The sequence below is a fragment of the Vicugna pacos genome, chromosome 3 (assembly GCF_048564905.1).
Source record: "Vicugna pacos chromosome 3, VicPac4, whole genome shotgun sequence".
Lineage (NCBI taxonomy): Eukaryota > Metazoa > Chordata > Mammalia > Artiodactyla > Camelidae > Vicugna > Vicugna pacos.
In genome coordinates this window covers 62,305,086-62,328,079 of record NC_132989.1, presented here as the reverse complement: position 1 = coordinate 62,328,079, position 22,994 = coordinate 62,305,086, and the positions used below count along the sequence as shown (strand labels likewise).

The window sequence follows — 22,994 nt, the reverse complement described above, 5'->3', positions numbered from 1 at the left end:
TTTCGATTAGCAAATAGGTAGTTGATCTATGACCATGGTCTGGATACCTATAGAGAATTGGTAGGTGAGGTAGGAAATGGAGACTTGAGTCTTAGGGTAAAGGTGGCACACTGACGAATTTGTGGTCAGTAGAGACGTATTAAAGGTCTGGTTTTTAAAATGTGTTTATTTTGTTTGCTGTTTGTTAATGCAGGGCATTGCAGTTGAAACTGATGAATCTAGATTGGAGTAGTGGGGTGGGATGGGGCACAGAAGTGATTATATTACTGGGCTCCCATTAACCGTCTAAGGAAAGGGAGGAAAGAGGGCTTGATTAGGGTACTTGCAGAAAGGGGGGAAGAGGAATTAGGAAGAGTTTTAGAAAGACCTTTTGTGAACAGAAAAATCTTTCTTTTTTTAAAAAAATCTTTTCTTATATATGCATAAATAAATATAAAGGGCAGTGTTGCTCTATTTGAAGATATGATTTACTACTTTTAATAAAAATGGATTAATAATTATGTAAATTACTGTCTTAATGTCTTCCCCTTTAGGGCCGAGAAGAGGATCCACATGAAGGCAAAATGTGAGTTTGTGTTAATTATTTAAAGGCAAAAAAATACATTGTAAACTTACTAATTGGAAAACTTTGACCTAAAAACATTTTAAAAGAAAATTGATACTTTTTGAGCTAACTTAATTTTTTTTTTATTTGGCTCAGGAATTGATAAAAGATCTAAATTTTTTTTAAGGACCTAGTGATAATGAAGGTGGCCTATACCTAATATTCAGCTCTTATATGACTAAAGACTTTTTAATAAATAGTACATTAATAACATTTTGAATATCACAATTCCTCACATTTTTCTTTGTTTTCTTACTGAATTATTCATAGTATTTTTTGTTTTTGTTGACATATCTTTTATGTATTTTATGGTTCAGCTTTATTTTTTAAACTCAGAACTTTTCCCCAAAATCATGGTTCTTTACCATATTAATAAGATTCTGCAAGGACTTTGTTTTCATAATTTTTTTCAGGCGGATTTTAAGTATTTTGTAAGGGCTAATTCAAAGACCAGCTGTTACTGCACCTACTGTTTGGCACATTCTTCTCTTCTGTTCCAGAAGTTACTAGCTGTAATCAGTAACCTCTTGAAGAAGATCACTCCACATGGTATTTTAGCTTTGCTGTCACTTTATTAATATCCTTGAAGATCTTTTTTAGTGTCCTCCTCATCCCTCTTGACATTTGTTTCTAGGTATGTTTTCTTTTAAAGACCTTAACCCTTAATATCAATAAGGGTTTAATAAACTTTAATAAACTGTTCATCTTCTCTTCTCAGTGGAACGTTTTTTTCTTACCTTCCTGTCAGCATTTATGGATGGAATGTAAGGCTTGCCTCTCATGTGCTTGCTTATTCTGTTTTCTAGCCATTAGAGCATAAATATTAAACTGGATACTCCACTATCAGTCACTGCATTTAGTTCCCCACCCCTCCTTAAGTACGACACATGAGATATTTTCTGAGTTCATGTTCCTTATTGTTCTATGTAGCTGCAGAATAGACTTCATCAGTGAGAATGCACCTTGCTGATTGTACTAGTTTGAAGTCTCCTCACTACCTATATGTGGAGTTGCAAATTCTAATTAATGCTTGGAGGGGACATGCAGATAATGTAGGCAAATGATCTGGGTCAGATGGATATATTCCCATTTTTCTCACATCGCAATAATCTTGATCTTTTTATTTTCTGTCTTTGATAGAGATCAAGGTACATGGAACTGTCTCCCTATTGTAAGAAAATAACACTACAAGTGTGGTGATAAGTAGAAACGAATATTCACTCTGTGTATTAGGGAAGACAGTGGCAAGTCGAGAACTAGAAAGTGTTTGCCTGTAGTCAGGTGACTGCTTTGTCTAATTGATGTGAAAGAACGGGAGTCAAGTGTTAGGAAAGCTTCCTGAATTTCAAGAGAAGCTGGAAATCTATATTTTTGTCCCTCATTAAAATAATGCCATAGATTTGTTTTAAAAAGAAAAGAGAAAGAAAGAGGTCAAATGCCAGTAACTATTTAAAGCTATATCCAGTTTTCTCATAGTGTGAAGTATAAATCCCACTTTCACTGGGATATCTTTTTAAAATCTAATACCATTGTGATTGTTCCATTTTCTGAACTTTAAAAATTCTTACTCATTTGGTATTTAACGTAAGTTAAATTTGCATTGCTGGTTTATTTTATGTATTTGTCAGCCCCGTCTAATCTCTTAAGGTGTTGACTGGCAGTGAAGCACCCTCAGTAACATCCCTGAGTGCCATTTGAGACTAAGTAGATGGCATGGCTTTAGCTGTTTTCCTTTCCAGCTCCATATTTCCATGACACGGGTACCAACTCCTGCTGTTTTTATCTTCTAAAACATTTCTTGATGTGTGCCTTCTTCTCAGTCTTAAGCAACCATATTCTAATTCAGGCCGTCTTCATGTCTTACCAGGACTTGATGTAGCAGTAACCTCCAAGTTGGCCTTCCTTGATGCTTTAGTCTCATCAAATCCTTGCTTCCAACAGCTGGAATAATCTACCTGAAACATGTATCTATCTGACTGTATCACCTTTTCACTTAGAATTCTTGCCTTGATTACCTTAGCAGAGCTTGAAAACATCTTCAGATCTAGCTCTTGTGTCTTCATGAGTCCTCTCTCTTGTTTTTTCTAGTTTATGTTCTGCCCTCCAGCTTGTAGGTCTTCACATGCATAGTACTGTTCTTCTCCTTTGCTCAAGCTATTTTCTAGCCCAGAATTCCCCTCCACTGTGTTCTGTTAATGCCTGTTGTTGCTTAAAGACTTAATTCATGTATCACTCTTCCCGAGAAGTCTTCCATTATCTTCTCTCCTTACACATCCTACAGAATTGGTGCCCTTCTGTTACTCCAAAAATGGCCTCAGCATGTACCTACCACTGCCCTTTATTATACTCTCTACATTGTTTTTATAGATACAGTATTTGTGTTCACTTCTCTTACTAGAATGGGGACTTCCTAAGATCAGAGACTCATTTTTCTATTATTGGTACAAACCGTATGCTTGAAGTATAAATCCTACTTCAGTATTTTACATATAGGTAATAAATGCCTGCAAGAGGAAACTCAAATCTAATCCTTTCGGAAAAGGATACTGCCAGTTTTTTCTCTGTACTCCATTTGTTGTGCCCCCACCCTCTTTGAAGTCCCTATTTTTCCTTTATTCTAGCTCTAAAATACAAGGTTGGCCTTCAAGCTCATCTGATCAACACTCCCCCAGAATACAGAAATCCTGTTCTAGTGTTTGTAGAAAATGGTCATTTCAACTGTATTTGAATGCAGTGTAGAATCTTACTGCCTTTTAAGGTAATTAATATGGAAGTTGTAGTTCATAGTAGATAGTCCCTAAGTTTTCTATATTTTGCTCAAATTATGCGTGTTTACAAAGTGTAGTAACATAAATGTAAAAGAAGTGAGATGAGCTGCATTGCATTTATTTCATTATGTCAGTGAATTAAACTTACTATATTATGTTGGTGGTTTAGATTTGCTTGTACAATGGCAAAAAAGACTTTTGACTTACATATTTAATATTTGTTCTCTTTCTAAGATGGTTCCATGGGAAAATTTCCAAACAAGAAGCTTACAATTTACTAATGACAGGTACTTGTATGTTTACTAGACTTTTCTAATGTCCTTATTTAAAGAATAAAAAAGGAAACCAATCAGATTTTGCCTATAGCATTACTTATGCATATTGTAATTTCTTGCTCAGCATAGAAAAATCGATGGGGTTTTTTGTTGGTTTTTGGTATTTTTAGTTGAAAATACATATGCAGTACAAGATTCAGTGAAGTGTGTTTTCCTTCTGCTTCAGGCCCTTGTATTCCTCCCCAGAAACATGAGGGTTTTATTTTTTTTCTGTGTTCCTACAGATTTCCTGTTTGTGTGTGTTTTCCTTTCTTACCATCTATATCCACCTCTACATGTATCTCCCCACATACATGCAACACACTTTTTTCATGTTAGGATATGTTTTGGGAGATCATCCCATATTTGCATGTAGAAATTTTCATTCTTTTTAATGACCGTAGACTTTCTGTGGTATAAATACCAAACATTTTTATCATCCTCCCATGGAGGAACATTATGCTGCTTTCATTTCTTGCTGTTCAGGTGCAGCAGATGTTCTTGCATTTACCTTTGTACCCTTGAGGAATTATAAAATTGGGCTTTGTTTAAAATGTATTAATTTTAACATTTCCTAAACTGTATGGTTATAAAGATATGCAAATAACTTGTGTAAAAGTTGAATTGTATTGTGGCTTTATTTTTAAAACAAAAACTGTCCTGCCGTCATTTATCCTAACTAAATGTTTAAGACTGAATTAATTTAACTACTAGAGTCTCGTCAGTAAACCGCACTTAAGAAGGACTTGAGACAAGTTTAAGCCACAGTCTGTAATTTAAAGTCTTACTTCTTTAAAAACAGCCAGAATTCAGTAGTGTATACAGTGAATAAACTGCTGATTATTTAAAGATCTTATCTGAGCTATTACTTAAGTTGTGAGGCATTGTATTTTAATGTAATTAATGCTTTGCTCTTTTGAAAGATTTGAAGCAGTTTAGGACATACTCAGTTTTATTCTGAGGATATAGGTTAAGAAGGTTAAAAATAAAGAACATGATAGTGCTACATGATACTAAGAGAGGCTAAATGCTCAACCGAAATGATGTGCAATGAGCTATCAGAGTGGGACCAAAATACTTATTTCAGTGAATTTACTGAATTTTGAATCTAAGTTTATAGCTTTTAATTTGCACCACCAAATACCTGAGGCACTCACTCTTGTTTTAGTCATGTAAATTGAAAGAAGCTAAACTTCATTTCCTTATGTTATTTTTTCTTCGCTTTGGGTCATGTGTTCTTTTAAGAATATGGTGCTTTTCTTCCCTGAGAACACGTAAGCACTTGCATGCAGCTTTGCAGTTATTCCTGTGCTTTGTATTGAACATGAAATTACTTGGTAGTAAACGCCTTTGTTAGATGATTGGAACTGTTAGTGAATTACATAAAAATTACACCTGATATCCTAAGTGTTCATTATGCTATCCTAAAAGCAATCGAGTTCTGATCTTTTCTGTGTCATTAGGACGTAATCAGAGAAAAGGTAAAAAAGCATCTTAGTGTTAAGAGTCACTGCCAATTAAAGATATCAAAAAGACTTTTAAAATTAGTATGAAAATATATGATAATTTGCTTCTGAATGACTTTTAGGATCATGCCTTTTGAATGAAATACAGTTCATATGTATTGGCTTTTGATAAGGTACACAAATATTTAAGTTATGAATCTGCCTTTGTAAGCTTTTGTTACTGTTTTATTACAGTTATGACTTTTTAATGTTAGATGCATTCATTAAGTACAGAGCATTCCTAAGCAGAATTCACTTCAACTTTCTTAGACTTTTCTTCTTAAGGGGATTTACAATGTAGCAGTATCCCCTATCTGCAGTTAGAGTATTCTTTCTAAGTTACGACAGGTATAGAATTTATTAACCAGAACTCACTGCTTGCAAACTTCTGCCCTGAATTTTTATGTAATAAAGACAAACAACATGATGGGTGGTTGTGACTCATAAACCAGAAAATACAAAAATAAATTGTCTTAAAATTGTCTTTGTTATAAAACAAGTTCCTGGTGAAAATTTGTGTTTATGACATTTGAATGTATTTTGTAATTATAATACTCAACACTTTTTGTTTTTACTTTGATAATTTGGGAATAAAACTAACAGCTTAAATTTTACAGTTGGTCAAGTCTGCAGTTTTCTTGTGAGGCCGTCAGATAATACTCCTGGTGACTATTCACTTTATTTTCGGACCAATGAAAATATTCAGCGATTTAAAATATGTCCAACACCAAACAATCAGTTTATGATGGGAGGCCGGTATTATAACAGGTAAGTTGTGAGAAATTTTTACTTACCTTTTACTTTTGGCAAGAAGAGTTGAAATCTTGCTAATATATCAGAATCAAAATTGTATAAAAGTTTCTTACTTTGTAATATTTAAAGTTATGACATTTAATATAACTTAGTAGTAGTCCTGTCCAAGAATTCTTTAGACAGTGTCAAATGTGAATATAAATTAATAACAAAATTTGTTTCCTTCCAAAGCAGTGTTTATAACTTGTTGATTATTTGTGCATAAGTTATTTGCAACAAATTTTCTAAGTCTATACATTATCTACAGGACAACAGAACATCTAATCTAAGACAAAGAAAATATATTACATTATTTTGCCAGTGAGACATTTTCATAGGAAAAAAGGGTTCTTCAAGAGTTACCTGACACTTACTACTAATGTTACCATGTAATTGGATTGTTCTCAAGTTGGTATTTCTTATCTGTAATTATTGGCTCCTTCTTCTCACCTATAAGACTCTAAGTAAACTCTTAGCCTATCCCAAAACTCAGAACAGACTTTAATCTCTTGATTAGGAAAATAAGTGATTGCTAACATTATCTAGAGTTCAAGAAAAGAGAGAGACACAGTTTTATTTATTAAGTAAATTACTAAAATGAAAGTACAGGATATAGCAACTCTAGAAACTTACATTTATTTTACAAATTTATAATGAACATGTTTTAATTTTCTGAGATGTAAATCTGATTTCATAACTGGAACCTTTCTGGAATGTGTAGGAAATTTTAGTTTGTTGTGTCTACCTTGACTGTTTCTTTCTTTAGGTATATCTGGGTAGAATATGAACTAAAGGGTAATTAAAAAAAAGAAAAAACTTCTTAAAAGTCCAGGTCATTGGTAAAAATATATCTGGTTGGTTGCCACATGCTTGTAAATTTGCTCCTGGGCAATCTGAACTGTCCTCCACAGAAGTGTCTTCCTCTTCCAGATCACGGTCAAGAATTATACTGTAACATTGAGGTGCTACACAGGGTTGATTGCACTTACAGTTATTGAGCCAGAAACCTTTGAAATTTATTGTCTTTTACAGATTTGGTGCCTTTTACTTTGAAACATATTGCCATCTCTGTAGTGGTACCTAGCTATCTTCAAATGTATTTTCTGATTTTCATTTTTCTTTAGTATTATAGTTTTCCTTTAAAAATATAAAACCTTCCTTTTTTGTGTGTGATAATATCTTTGTAGTTGTCTCAACCCCCACCCCCCTCATGTTAAATTCTGCCTCTGATATTTAGTTCATATTCATTCGTACTTGCTTTCTTATTAGGCTTTTCAAGTCTTATTTTGTTTTATAACATTGTACATTGTTTACATTTAGTTTAAATTAATTTTGTGATATAGCAAAAATATGTTACCTTTAGAGATACATATATATGCATGTGTGTATATGTATGTGTGTATCTTTGGAGATACATATGTGTATGTGTATATGTGTCTCCAAAGATAAAAGACACATACATTCTGATTATTGTATCAGTAGGAAGAACATTAGAAAAATCAAGTGGTAAATGAAATATGATTTGTTTTAAGAAATGTTTCCTAGCTGTCCCTGAAATACCAGTTCCTCTAGTGTATTAAAGGAAAGTTTAAAATTCTAGGATTTATGTATTCAGGACATTAAAATGGTCTACTGATAATAGAGAAACATTTTTTTATTTAAAAAACTCATGTCACGTTAAAATTCGTGTTAAAATACATTATATAATGCCATTTTATTTTCAGTTTTAGTTGTAATATTTCCCAAATGTTAAGAATATTTTATAGTACTTTTTATCAAAACCATCAATAAGCCTTTCCTGCTCTAGCAATAATCCTATATATGAGATACATATAAGCTCCTTATCTTTCTTTCTTTCTTTTATTTGCTTCTGTTTTAACCTGCTATTTATGTTTTATGACCTAACTTCATCTGGTTATTGTAAAAGCAGAATATGTAAATGTTTTGATGATAAAACTTTTTAGTTTACCTGAACTCACTAGTTGCTAAATAAATGCCATTTCTCTGTCAATTCTTCTTTCTCTCTATCTCAAATACTTTTGTTGAAAAAAAAAAGTAGACTTTTAATTCTTTCCTCACATACAGTGATTCTTAGAGGATGTATATGAAAAAATTGGAATCTTGCACTCAGGTATTTTTGACCTGTAAATTAGTATTAGGAACATTTCTGCTTTTGTAAAATAATGTGACTGTAATGATCATAGCTTCTATTAATGTATTCAGGTTATATACTTTGGGAAAATCTTGCAATTTGATAATTGTTGCTAACAAGGTTTGTGTGTCTTTTTAAGATTTGTAATTTTATGAGACAGATTGTGTCATTGTTACTAATTTTTATCTTTACAGCATTGGGGACATCATAGATCACTATCGAAAAGAACAGATTGTTGAAGGGTATTATCTTAAGGAACCTGTACCAATGCAGGTCAGTGTTGTTTTTCTTTTTGCAACAATTAACATTTCATTTTAAAATGCGTTTTTGGTGGTGTGTTTATACACACATTCATGCATTTAAAATTGGATAAAATTTAAAGCTGCAGATTATTCAGATTCTTTCAGAAAGTGAGTAATTGAAAGAAAATCTCTTAGTTTTTATTTATGTTAGTTCTAGACAATTAGGAAGTCCTTGGTGGCTTTTTGAGAATAGAAGCAGTGGTGGGGACAGAAGCCAAGTTGCACTGGGTCAAGGAGTGAGTTTGTTGGAGGCAAAAGTGGAGACAGCAAGGATAAATCACAGCCAGGCTTATCTAGGTGAGCTTGGTAAGTAAAGAAAATAAATTAAAAAATGATAGCTAGAAGATGATGTAGGGCCAAAGGGGGTTTAAACTTTTTCTTTCCTTATTTGCCTGCAGTTTTATGGTGAGAGGGTGTTAGGCAGGTCTGCATGCTCTGGGTAAAGCCAGTAGTAAAGAGGAGGGACAGTGGCGGGTGAGGGCTGGGGTGGTGGCAGTACCTGATGTCCTAGGGAGGGCAAGAGTGACTGAAATCCAGAACATGGGAAGGACTGGGCCTGAACAAGAGGGCCTTGTTGAATACCAGTTGCTTAATGTATAGGGTGACTGATTAGCCTGTTTCTTGCTCATATTTTCTAAGGTGTGGTTATAAAAAAGGTTGTAGCAGAGGATAAAAAAAGGTACTTCAGAAGAGTGATTGAGAGTTTGCTGGATGGAAATCGGAGGTAGTGATATTCCAGGTACATGATGAAGATATTGTTCGAGGCTTTGGGTACCCAACTAAGTTTGCACAGTGAATTGTCGTGTCTCTAGCTTGGCAGTTTTTTCTCAGGTTTTCCTCCTAACAAGTTAGTTTCTACTATTCATTGCTGTTGCTGAAGGGGGATCATTATTCTGATGCTTAATATAAGTTTAAGAGTCATCATCTTGTCACATTTTAATATATCTTTCTTCACTTCCTCACGCTTTCCTGTTAGAATGTAAGGTTCAGGAGGCGGGGGTTTTGGGTTGCAGTCCCAGTGCCTGGAATAGTACTTGGCATTAGGTATTCAGTCAGTGTTAATGGAATGGATATCTCCTCCCCAGCAGGAAACACTCACGTCGCTGTCTCCGTATTCTCACTGCGGTGTCTTCACCTCCTTGTGCTTCTTGGTGTCAGTTTATTCTTTTCTGCCTATGTACATACTGCAAGGTTAAGATCCATCTCAAGTTTCACTTCCTCATTGCCACCTTCCTAAAAGCTATAGTTAGCACTGATGTACCACTTTTGTTGGCACTTCTGGTAGACCCGGACTAACTTTGTTTTAAAGCACATAGTGTGGTGTGTGCTTTCTGGAAACTGCTGCTGAGAGTCTCTTTAATAGGGGTCAGAAATGCCTTAACCTCCAGGTGACAGATCCTGCCACTCAGTCCCATAGCTATATCCTCCATTCTAATTCACACTGCCTGTTTCAGTTAATGATGGTTTTAATTTGTTTCCTAAGTCCACAATTTGTTTTATTTGCATACAAGTTGTCATGCATTTTCCCCATCCTGAATGTGTGCTTATAATTTTCTAATTTATTTTTTGCAGTTAGAAAAATAAGTAGCATGTGACATATAGTAACCTTTTGTACTTGTTAAAACGTTTTTTAAGAATTACTTCAAATATAAAAGGTGCCCCACTCTTGTGTTTATTAGTTCCATAACCGAACAAACTTCAGATTATTGTCACTTGCAAAAGTGCCTATAATGCTTTGAATACTTTAGAAATAAATGATGCTAGTAACAGAGCAATTTGATTACTTCATGAAAATCATTCATTGCTATTTGAAGTCAATTATTTGGGGCCTGGAGTAAAAGTAGGTTACAGTAGATATTTGAGAATCCTAATTTATCAATCCTTCCCAGCAGGATTCTGACTATTAGAGAACCCAGAGGCTAGTAATATCCTTTTATCAATGGGAAAAGTGATGAGCTAGCAGAATCAGCTCATCTCCCCCGCCTCAAGCTTACCCTGCCTATCCCTTTTCAGGGTAGGATGCTGGAAGGGAAGGAGCAGAGTCCTAGCTAGGGCTGCTTACTCAGGATCACTAACACTTCTTGAGACAGACATTAGAAGAAAAGAAGGATATTTTTGAGTCAATACACCCCACAGTAAAAATAGTTAATATTTTTTGACCACTATGTTTAGGCACTATTTCTTATACGTATTGATTTATTTAAGTTTCCAAACAATTTGATGAGGTTGGCCCTGTAATTGTGCCCATTTTACAGATGGGGAAAGCAAGACTAGAGAGGTTGATTACTTAAGGCAACAAGTTATCCTTGTCTCTTCCTGTTCTCTCCTATACTCTGTATCCAAACTGTCAGGAATATCATGCTGACTCTGCCTTCCAAATGTATTTAGAATATAACCACCAGAATCTGACTTCCTCTATTTCTACCTTTGCCCTCTTAACACTGCACCACAGTCAGAGGGATCCATGCAAAATGTGAGTCAGACCATTTCACTTGTCTGTTTAATACTTACAGGTTTTCCACATTTCATTCTGAGTAAAAGCCAAAGTCCTTGTCATGGCATGCAAGGCCCTAGAGTGGCATCCTGTGGTCCTCTGAGCTCTTCTTTTTCCATCATCCTTCTCTGCCACTCATCTGCACTCACACTGGCTTCACCGCTCTTTTTAAGAGTACACCATCTTTGCTGCGTGAGAATCTTTGCTCCAGCTGTTCACTCTGCCCAAAATGACTTTTCCTCAAATATCTAGTTGCCTCACTCTGGTATTTCTTCCAAATTTTGCTCAAAAATTAGCTTCACAATTGAGACCTACTCATATACCTTATTTAATGCTGCTACTTGCCCTGCCCTATAGAGGACTTAACTGCCTATGGCTATATAATACATTTACTAATTTACTATGTTTATTATCTCCTTTCTTCACTGGAATAGAAGTTCCTTGAGAGTAAGGATCTTTGATTTATTCATTGATGCATCTCAAGAACCAGAACAGTACCTGGCACTCAGCAAACATTTATTGGATTAATTTATTCAGTGGAGTTTTCTTGACCATTAAGTGACAAAGGCAGGATTTACAACCCACGTCCAGCTTCATGAGTGTGTGTACCTAACTTCTGTGCAAAAGCTGGCTTCGTTGGCATTTAGACTCACCACTCAGATTATCTCCTTCCTTTGGGGGGAGTAGGTAAGATTTTCTTCCCCAGAACTGTGCAGAAAGACTGGGCTGAGAAGCCTTCCCTCCTGTCATCCAGTAATTGCTAGACATTGGAAAGTGAAGCTGTGTCCTGGCCTGTGGTGTCCTCCAGTGTGTTGGAGTCCTTTAGGAGTTGTAGCTCAGTTGATTAGCCCCTACCTTAAAATAATTAGGAAAGACCTATATAGATTATCTTGAAATCAGATATTTAAGTCCAACTATTAGTGTAGTAATTTGTCTTAAATAACAAACTAGAAATACGCCACATTCTGCACCCAGTAGCAAATATCATTACTAGATAAGGACATTACTAGATAAAGACTGATAAGGACAAGTCTGTATAACTAGGGAAATAGTCATATTAATCATCGGGGTCCAATGTATCTTTCTAATTTTTTTATATTCTTAAGTCATTTTCTGAACAATTTACAGAATAAAAGCATATTTTAAAAAACTTCATTAGAAAATTCAATAAAAATTTAAATGTAGCAAACTCAAGTTTTTGTTCATATTCCCTTGGTTATAAAGGCTTACATACTTGAAATGGAAGCTTACTGTTCATCTCCTGTCATGAATGGACCTGGAATATATCCATTTTGTAAATCCTAATTCCAGATTTCAGATACATCTCTTACAATTTCTTGCTTATAATTACTCTGGTTCCTATCACACTCGACTGTCAAAATGCAATACTGATTCCAGATTTTAAATGTATTTCTCTGGGTTCTAGTTTACTATTCTTTCTTTTTCTTCTTGTTTTTGCATCATCAAATGCAATACTTTTGAAAACTTTGATGGTTCATGATTTTGTTGGAGAGTACAGTCTTCTTTGCTCCATTTCTTTGCTCCGTAAGTGTAAAATATTTTTATCTTTAGATTTATAAACATCGATTAGAGTGATCAGTATGGTGTATTTTAAAACTTCTACATTATGTTTTCTTTCAATAACCTTTGGATACAAAGTACCTTTGTCCATTTACAAATCAAATCATATTAAGTAAATCTTGGTGTACAATCATTAAAAATTTAAAGAACCTTTGTTTCCTTTAAGGAAACAGGATAATCTAGATCGTTGTCACAAAATAACTGCTTGATGATGTCCTTCCTGTTGAATCACTGACTAGATGAGAATACCATGTTTCCTTTTTTTCCCCTAGAAATAAATCATTCACTCAGTGATTCTTGAGTTTGAGAAAATTCATCAAGGCTATTACTATCTGAAGAATTACAGTCTGAGATTTTGCTCATCAAAATCAATTTTTTTTTTACAATTAAAAAAAAATTTTTAATGGAGATACTGGGGATTGAACCCGGGACTTTGTGCATGCTAATAAGCTTACACTCCACTGCTGAGCTGTTCCCACCTCCCTCCCAAAGTTAATTTTATCATTACAATAGATCGCAGAGTGTTGCTGTTTCTTTGCATTCATCCTCTGACTCTTTTAATAATTGTCAAACATCTTTCTTTGTCAGTTTTTTTCTGTTTGCTGTTGTGAGCAGAAAACTAAGAATGCTGAATTTTCAGTTGTGTTCAGTGAAAACTAATAAAAAGATGGCTTTTTATACTTTTTTGAAAGATGCTGCAATAGTTGGCAACACAGTTTAAAAAGCCAAAGAATGATGCAATAGAGATAATTTATTTCACTGTTGCATCATCCTCTAGGCCAAGGGTTGGTGTATTTTCTGTCAATGACCAGATTGTAAATATTTTAGGTTTTGTGGGCCATTCAGCCTCTGTCTCAATTACTAAACTGCTTTTGTAGTGTGAAAGCAACCACAGACAATATATAAAGGAATGAGGGTGGGCTGTGTTCCAGTAAAACTTTGTCCGAAAACAAGCAGTAGGTTGGATTTGGCCCATATAATATGGTTTGCCAACCTCTGCTCTTCAGCATACTGCACCCATGAAGTCTCTAAGAAAACAAAGTCATAAAAATATTAATTCTTGCTAATAGTAAGAGCTGCTCAAAAAAGAAACTGAAAAACTAAAACTGAGTCCAGTGGACTCTGATGGGGATAATCATTCTAAAGGCACTCTTCTCTTTCTGTTCTTCCTGACTTCATAATTCTTTTCATTATTTGGGGGGATTTTGCAGTTGAAGACACATCCATTCCTGTAAGTCATGGTGTTACAGAAAATCATGCAATAAAACCCACAGGATTATGGGAAAAGTGGGATTAGGAGTACAACACCCCAACTTCATCAGTCACACGTAAAGAAACTAGTAAAAATGTAGCATGGTCTTTATACATGCTAAATGGTTAAGAAATTCTTAAATACTAGTAAATGTGGCACTCTGCACTGCACTTGTGGGAGAGGCCATCAGAGGGGCTGTGAGTGGTGGGAAGTGGTAGGAGGAGGACTGTCTGAGATCAGACGCGTTCTAAACCAGATGTGGATGGTGGGTATGGCATCTAACGCTCAGTGAGCTGGGCGGGCTCTGAGGTATCTGAGGTGTGTTTTGGATATTCTTACACATCTCGGTTCAGCTGGGTGCAGTTTTCTGCATTCACCTAGTGTTTCTCGCAGACATAATTGTGCATAAGCAAACATGAGTTTGCTTTGTGCTTAAATTGGTTCTAATCTATCCGTTATGCTGGGACATACTCATGTTTTCAAAACATTGTTGCTGTAAAATACCAAAAAACTGTATTTTGAAAAATAACTTATTATTTCTCCATGTATTTGTGAAATGGTAAGGGGACCCTCTTGAGAATTTCTTTGGAAAACAAAGGATCTCTTAATAGATGTTACATGATTTTAGATTTTAGTATTAAGACACTTTTTAATGTCTAGACAGACACAGTCTGGTTTTTAATTGGTATTTTAGTAGATTTTACTTTATCTCCATCAATAATTCATAACATAATTTTAATATTTTTGAAAATTCAGGATCAAGAACAAGTACTCAATGATACAGTGGATGGCAAGGAAATTTATAATACAATTCGTCGTAAAACAAAGGATGCTTTTTATAAAAATATTGTTAAAAAAGGTTATCTTCTAAAAAAGGGTAAGTGTAAACTTTTAAGAGTAAAGATTCAACTTCAGTATTTCACCATTAACATTTAATAAAAGCATTATAAATATTGGGCATAAAACTTATCATTGAGATATGTGTTTAATAAGTTTTGACAAGAAATTCTTAATAATTGACCCTTGTTTAGAGCTTTTATCTAAGCATCCTTCAGAAATCTAGAGTCTAGTTATAAGTCCAGAGTTTTAGGAAACAAATATTTCCATGTATTGTTTTTAAATCCTGAGGCCAATTCCAGTGCAAGGTGTCTGATTCTTTGCCTGCTCTCTTACCCCAGACCTTTAAGAGAAAAAAAGAAAAACTTGGCACATTCTGGTATCGCTGTTTCTATTTTATATATTTGCCTCAGTTTGGCATTAAGAAATGTTAGGGAGTTGGAGGCGCCCATGGTTAGTGAAAGAGGTTTTTTTTTTGTTTTGTTTTGTTTTGTTTTTTCCCTTATGACTGGAAAGGAATTGATGCTAAGCAAGAATTTTAAAGATTTTATCATAATGAAGCCTCTGAAGATATAGTTAAGGTACCTTTATCACTTGCTCTGTGATTCATTAAAATAAGTAATATAACAAGGTATTTTCCTACAGATAAATTAGACATTGCTCGTTCTATAAGGACTGTTGTGTTACTAAAGCTTTGAAATAAAAATGAAAATATATTTAATTTTTATATTTAGCAGTGATAATTTTTATGATTTTAACATATGTGACTTCAGTTAATTATTTGGCTAAGGGAAAATAATCTTTTTTTTAACAGGCAAAGGAAAAAGGTGGAAAAATTTATATTTTATCTTAGAGGGCAGTGATGCCCAACTTATTTATTTTGAAAGTGAGAAACGAGCTACAAAACCAAAAGGATTAATAGATCTCAGCGTGTGTTCTGTCTATGTTGTTCATGATAGTCTCTTTGGCAGGTAAGAAATTGCATTCTTTTTTCTTTCCGCCTCTGAATTTCCACTGCATTACATAGAAATCTTGGGATGGCATCTCTTCTTACAAGACTTTATCTGTATGTAGTGTGTTTCCTCCGTGCACTTACCACCAGTCTGAGTGACTTACTTTGAGTCTTGTCATCTTTTCCCTGTTTTATAATTCTGTGTTAACTCAGTGCATCTGATACTAGAGACACTCAGTTGTACTATTAACTTGATTCCTGAGAAATTTGACATTAAGAAACAATTGTAGTACAAAAACAACTGTTTCAGTAGGAAAGAGGAGAGCATTTCAGATGTGGAATTAAAACCTTTTTTCTTACATTAATGTTACAGTTTTTTAAATAAATGTAAACGTATAAACTAAAGCTAACTTCTGAACATCAGAAGGCAAATTCAACTGTTGATTACATCTATCTTTTTTGTAACATGGCCTTTATCTTTCATCATTAGTATTATCAATGATCCATTCCAGTGTCTTTTTAGATAGACCTAGCACTTTTATTACCTACTGTTACGATTAGTAAAACACAAGGCAATTAAAACATGTGTTTTTACAACTTAAATTTTTCTGCTGCGGGATGGCATTTCTACTAGGCAAATCTAGTTTTACCCTATTTAAGTTGGGAAGAATTCAAGAGAAATGCCTTTAGAGCATATAACCTTGTCATTTCTGTTTTCAGACTGTGTTAGATCATGTTAGTGTTATTTGTGAACAGTCAATTTTTTATACGGTCAAATAGGTTTGGGAAATGCTGAACTGAACAAATAATTTTCCTTACAGTGGGGCATTTTGAAGTTTTAGCCAATGTTTATATGGTGAATCACTAAGAGGGGAGTATAACAGAAGTATTTCATGAATTCGTTTGACCTTAATTCTCTCCCTCTTTTTTATCTTAATACTTCCTAATATCTCATAAAGACAGCTGTTCCAAAAAAAAAAACAAGCAAAAAAAGTTTAAGTGAGATAGGATTTAAGACTTTTTTCCCCTCCCTTAACAGCATGGGAATTTTGGCCTTCAGATATGGTTGGGTCAGACTTCTGGCTCTTTTTCTTTTCATCATTCTGCTCTGCCTGCCTTTGTGTGTACTGTATTCTTCTCACAAACCGGCTTCCTTCATGGTAGCAGAGTGGCAGACAGTACTAGAGAAAGGAGAAGTGAGCATTCTCTCCAGTACCTGTTGAAAACCCTGAGAAGGCACTGTTGAGCCGCCTCTAAACGAGTCTCTAGCCTTAGGTCACCTGAAGTCACTTAGCATAGGAGTGGGATGACTGTCACAAAGTGAGGCCACGGAGTGCCCAGCCCTGCTGTTGGAGGTGCTCCCACCCAGATGATTAGGTTGCTGTACTCTGTGGAGGCGTGAAATGGATGTTGCGGAGATGAACACACTTCACTACCAAATAGTTTATCAGTGCTGTGAACCATTACAAGAGGAGGAGATTTGGGGGACAAGCTTATTGAGATAAATACGGAATAAGGGTTCTTAAGCTGAGTCTTGGAGGACAGGTATGGATTATTTAGATGGTTAGAGCAGAGCTTCCCAGTCATGAATAAGTTATAGGTGTCCCTTGAGATATTGGTGGTTGTACAATGTTATTGTAATAAAAATATTAAAAGAACTGGTTACATTTCAAAAATAATACAACTTAAAGTTATATGACTCCCTTTAAAAGCTGTTCTAATTCATTATTTTATTGTGTTAAAAGAATTGGTACATAAAACTTGTAGACAGAGAGCTCTCAATAGTGGCCATACTTCAGTACTTTGCTCTGACTTTCTTTGATCATTCAGTTACTTTGAATATACTTTAGTTATAGTTTTTTATGTTGATTATCAATGAAGTTACTTTCTTTGTTCATATGTAACATTTAGTTTCATTTTGTTTTTACATTTTTTCTATTAACAAAGAAGTTAAAATTGTTTTCATAAGGGAATTTTAAAAAACCCTAATTTAGACTTTTTTTTATTGCTGCCTCTTTACGATCAGTTTTAATGTACTGATATTTGTTTTCACAAACGACAGTTTAGTGATTAAAGCTGAAAAGTCATTAAATTCACAAGATAAAATCAGTAACCTTAATTTAATCAATTTCAACCCATTAGACCACTTGATAAGAAATGTACTGAATTTAGATAGTTAAACCCAGTAAATCTTCTCTTCCTCAGCCTAAATATTTCATTTGTATACGAGCTGTTGAAGTAATCATTGGTGCTAAGCACACTGTGTTGGTACTGTACCACTAAAGAACTGGAAGCTCCAAATAAAAGTTTCTTCTCCCTCACCCCCAGTCCCCTCCTGGATCTGTTCCTACAGAATCATGTTACACTTGGGAGATTTGTTAGAAGATCATGCAGTTAATAGCTAAAGCTAAAGCCAAAAGATTTTACAGAGTTGGAAAATTGTTTCACTAGTCAGCATGGAAGTTGACTAAATTTCAGGCCAAAAAGCCAAAGAAACAAAAAAGACAACACTTTAAATAGTATTAGGTTGCGTTCATGTAGTATTATCAATAAATGCATTGGTGAATCACATCTGTGTACAGATCCGGAGATTACATTTTCACTGCAGGCTGAGAAGCTATAGACTAATATTAGAGAAACGCTTGGTAGTAAATTATTGGTCATGCAAAGAAGTGCCAAAAAAATTAAGGGTAAAGTATTCAAAACAGTAAATAGATCCTTTGAAACAAAAAAGATACTTTGGAAATTTTATTTAAATTTGTGATTAATGGTAAAGTTTCATGATAGGAACATTTAAACTTTTATATCAAAAATTCATTCTGGAAAATAAGCAATACTGAGATGCTCTTATTTGTAAATGTTTATCTGTAGAGCTGAATTCTACATTATAGAATTATTAGGTAATTATAGAATTAATATTAACAAGTAATACTACAGAATGGAGACTGATAAAATCCAAGCTGCTTCAGTTGCATGTGTTTTCAGTTTTATGGGAGGAAATGGGATCAGAATACCATTGTGCTGTTTTATACTGAAGTACATAAGCTGTCCACAAGAAGAATTCTGCTAAAGTTTATAATACATAAGAAGAAACTTTGTGCTGAATGATTCTCACTTTGCAGACTGATTGAAGAAGAGGTGAGCTTCCTCAAATTTAGAAGTACAACACAAAAAGATACGAATGTGTTCAGACTGCTTAGGGATTCAAAGCAGAAATTCAACGTTGGAAAAGTGAGGTTAAAAATGATTCACTAGTAATACTTATTATTATAATCAGAATAATACGAATCTAAAAGAATTATGAAGACTTACTATATCTGTGGGAACTAAGCACAGGTTTTTAATTTTAAAAAACTGACTTTTTTCCCAAAGTATGTCAGTTTACCTTCAACCGTATTTTTGTGTGAAATAACCGGGGAGAACCAAGAAACACTGAATGCCAAGGAAAACAGCATCAGCACAGTATTTCCCAGAAGGGAAAAAGACACCTCTACCAGATAATAGGACTAGTGAAAAATTGGTTGATATCAAATTATATATCATAGTGTGACTGTCATACCACAAAAGTAGAAATCGTAGGTGAATGCTGTTGTCTTATTCTTTGTTGTGCTATCAGATTGAAGCAGTCATTGAATATTTATTTCTTGCTTTGGATACGCATAGAACTCAGTACGCTGCCTGGCCTTTAGCATTTAGGTGACGTCTGATTTGAAAGTTAGTGGCCATCACCAGCAGGGGTGCCCGAGTGCGTGCCACGTCTGTGAAGGACTGCTGGCAGCGCTGCTCCTTTGTCTGTTTTCCCTGCAGCTTTAGTTGCACAGCTGTCCAGTTTTTCCAGATTATTTTCAGTATATTAACAGGTCCCTAAGCATTGTATTTCTTTATATTAAACTTCTGACTTTCATACACACAGGGAGTTACTACTGTAGCGAATATTTTCATGGGAGTTTTACACATTTATCTTTTCTTAGGCTGACTTTTACTGTGGCAATATTTATTGTTCTAATCTACATTTAGGAAGGATGTTTTTGCTGGACATTAAATTTTAGATTGGTGATTATTTTCTTTCAGCATTTTAAAGATTTTCTACCTCCCAACATTTTGTCATTCTAATTGCTTCTCTTTTAGAGATAATGTATCTTTTTTTTCTCTTCAGGGTGTACTGTATTTCATCTTTCTTGGGATATTTAAGATTTTTCCTTCCTTTTAAACTGAGAGATTGATAAAGTTTGAGTAGTGCAGACAAAAAGCTTTCTAAAATACATGCAGTTGACATTTTCTTTTCAGTAATCTAGTACATTTGATAATTTCTCTAAATTAAGAATTGTGTTAATTTTATATAAATTATATAATTATTCTGTGATTTTTTTTTCTCAAGTTGGGGTAAGTGCTGTAGTACTACTTTTAAAACTTCTAATAACTTTTTTGTTTGTATTTTAAAGGCCAAACTGTTTTCAGATAGTGGTTCAGCACTTTAGTGAAGAACATTACATCTTCTATTTTGCAGGAGAAACTCCAGAACAAGCAGAGGTGAGTTAATTGTTTTATAAACTACTGTAAACTTTTATTTAGCCCATGCTTTTTTGTTAACTAGAATAGAAAACTACTGCATTTAAGATAAAGTGATAAAAAGGATGCCTGAAATCTAATCATCTTTTTATTTTAAGGAATGAGAACTTTCATGTGTAAAAAAATTTTTTTGAAAGAAATGCAGAAAAACGCAGCGAAGGGTTATTAGAAAAACTCCATTTTAAATTGACCTTTAAATACTCTATGCTGTTGAGTTGAGTCCAACTGAGCATGCTCATTTAAAATCCTCTCTGCAGAAAGGTTCTAGATATTCTCAGTACAATCAAAAAGGTAAGCCAGTCAGTTTTGCTAATAAGCATTGTTACTCTTTACTGGGTGAATTCCTTGTCTAAAAATAGAAGTTCAGTCATCACAAGGAAAATATTTGAGGAATTTTCTATTTTTCTTTGTCTAAATATAATGTCTACTTTCAGCACTAGCAATGCCCTTAAAACTTTAATTAAATTTTAAATAATTCTGTGAAGAAATGTTTTAAAAAATCTCCTTATAAAAATTCTTTGATTTCTTTGAACCATAAAATTCCTGGGATGTTTAGTGGTATTTTGTAGAAATATGGCTCTACTTCTGCTTATATTCTATGGAAGGAACCTGAAAGTAGTTAAGAGGAGAAAGAAAGTGACTTTGCTGAAAAAAGTTTGCCATCCCTGGATATGCAGCAGAAGCTCTTAAAACTGTGGATCCTGGCTCAGGCCCCGACTCATACATTATGAAAAAACTTAGACTGTAGAATAAACTTGATGAATGAGCCGTTATGTTTTATGGCTCATAATTGAATATCATGTTTCAAATCTTGAAAAAATACCTCAATTGAACACCCATTACTAACTTAAAACACACATGAAACCTGGTTTTGTGCGTATGTATCCCTCATTTTTAGGTGCATAAGTAGGGCTCAGAATATTTTTGTAACTTAGACTTTTTTTTTTTAATTTTGGAAATTGAGTTACAAAAGAAATTTAAACTTCAGTATCTTACCTTTCAGTTATTTTACCATGTTCTCTTTCTAAAGATGTTACACACCTTGGTAATATTTTCAGTATGTTTTACATGCTTCACTTAGATGTATAAATAGAACATTTTCTTATTGTATTTATATATACTCTTTCCATGTTCTGTATTTCCATGTATCACTTAAAGTGCAAAAATACCATGAGTATTTCCAGTTTTCGTTACTTTGTTGGCCTGTGGGATCTCTGCTTCCTCTCTCTTATTTCTAAAAGCTATGGTAATTGATTTAATCTTACTTTGTTACACTTTAAAGACATTTCCTAAAAAGTGACAGTTTATTTAGATTTATTGAAATAGACAACAAACTAAAGACATAAGTGAGTGAAGCACTAGTACAGTACATGTTCTAGAAACGTGTGCCAGATTTTTGATAAACCTAAAATTGTTCTCCTTTCTCCAGAGTACTAAACATTTTAGAATATAGCTACAGTTTAATTTTAATATTAGACTGAAATATTTGTAAGGCTAATGTTATATTTGAAAGGCTTATAAATAACCCAGAACCCCTTATACATTTCTACCTGTTTCATGATCTAAGGTAAAGATTCGAATGCTTGTCATCAGATCAATCATCACATTATCAGTTGGTTTGCAGTCAGCCAGCCCTCTGGTCACAAAATGTATCAAGTTAAATTCTGCTTTAGGGTGTCTCAAAGTGTAACTGCTTAACTATCTAAATTTTATTTTTTGGCTAATAAGTGGCCATTCGTTGGTGTACTTAAGATTTAGTGATTCTGCAGTAATAAAATCAGTATTTTACAGAATTATTCTAATTGTTTTACTTTTTTGGAGCACAGGTATATTTAAAGCCAGAATATTCAATGAGTATAGAAATTGTAGTCTAGAGAAGGAAAAAAACTTGAATTTGGGGAAGAAAAGCGAGATTGTGGATTGGAAACTGCATAAACTACTGTATAGTATATTTCTTTGAAATGCTGGGTTTTTTTTTGTAGGATTGGATGAAAGGTCTGCAGGCATTTTGCAATTTACGGAAAAGTAGTCCAGGAACATCTAATAAACGCCTGCGTCAGGTGAAACTTCATTTTCTTTGATTTGTGATTATCACAAATTTGCAATTGTGTTTTGCTTTATCACTTTGTTCTTTATTTTTATTTCCGTATGAACTATTTTGGGCAACATTTCAAACACTTTGGAATTCTTAACAGAGGTTAATCTTTTCAGGCATTTTAAAGCCATGCTCCCACTTCCTTCAGCAGCAGGAGAAATGGTTATTTCTTTACGAAAGAGAATTTTTTTTATATACCTGCTGGTTACTTAGTCCATAATGCCATTTTGAATACATACCAAGGCCTTTTTTTCTTCCACTTAAAATAACAATACCAAACCGACAATAACAGAAACTATTCTGTTTGGTAGTTTTTGAATATAATTTTTCAAAAAATTATTTTGGCCTGTATCAAAAAAAGTAGAACTAACGGTATTTATTGAAAAATCATCTGACTGACAGTACTAATCCCAGTGAACTTTTGGGTTTTGTATTTTATAGTAATTGCTTTTGAAACCTATTGCATAACTCGTAGGTAGTATCCTGTCTTATCTGAAACCTACCACGTCCTATGTGTTCATTTATGGAAAGTTAAGCTAGGCTTTCTCTTTTTTCCTAGGTGGGTGAAGTTAACTTTATACCCTCCATTTCTTTGCTTTTTTTTTTCTTTCAGTTATCCCTAGATAGTTGGAAAAAGTTAGATAAACTTAACATTCTTGGAGTTTTGAGGAAAATTTGGTACAGTATTTATCAACCAAAGTGGCTCTGGTTTTATTTATGGGAATTTCCAGTAAGCTCGGCGCATTTAACATACCATTCTATTGGAAGTGCATAAAT

General features: G+C 34.0%; 1 protein-coding gene across 2 annotated transcripts in view; it reads left to right on the top strand.

Moving 5' to 3' along the window:
* The window catches only part of RASA1 (RAS p21 protein activator 1), a 98,171-nt gene that overhangs the window by 56,917 nt on the left and 18,260 nt on the right, over window positions 1–22,994 (top strand). For both annotated transcript variants that reach the window (XM_006197639.4, XM_072958424.1), the window contains exons 6-13: window positions 534–565; window positions 3,607–3,659; window positions 5,809–5,959; window positions 8,330–8,408; window positions 14,521–14,641; window positions 15,416–15,572; window positions 19,996–20,083; window positions 22,105–22,182. In XM_006197639.4, the coding sequence (XP_006197701.1) occupies window positions 534–565; window positions 3,607–3,659; window positions 5,809–5,959; window positions 8,330–8,408; window positions 14,521–14,641; window positions 15,416–15,572; window positions 19,996–20,083; window positions 22,105–22,182 (759 nt within the window). The remainder of the gene's footprint in view (window positions 1–533; window positions 566–3,606; window positions 3,660–5,808; window positions 5,960–8,329; window positions 8,409–14,520; window positions 14,642–15,415; window positions 15,573–19,995; window positions 20,084–22,104; window positions 22,183–22,994) is intronic.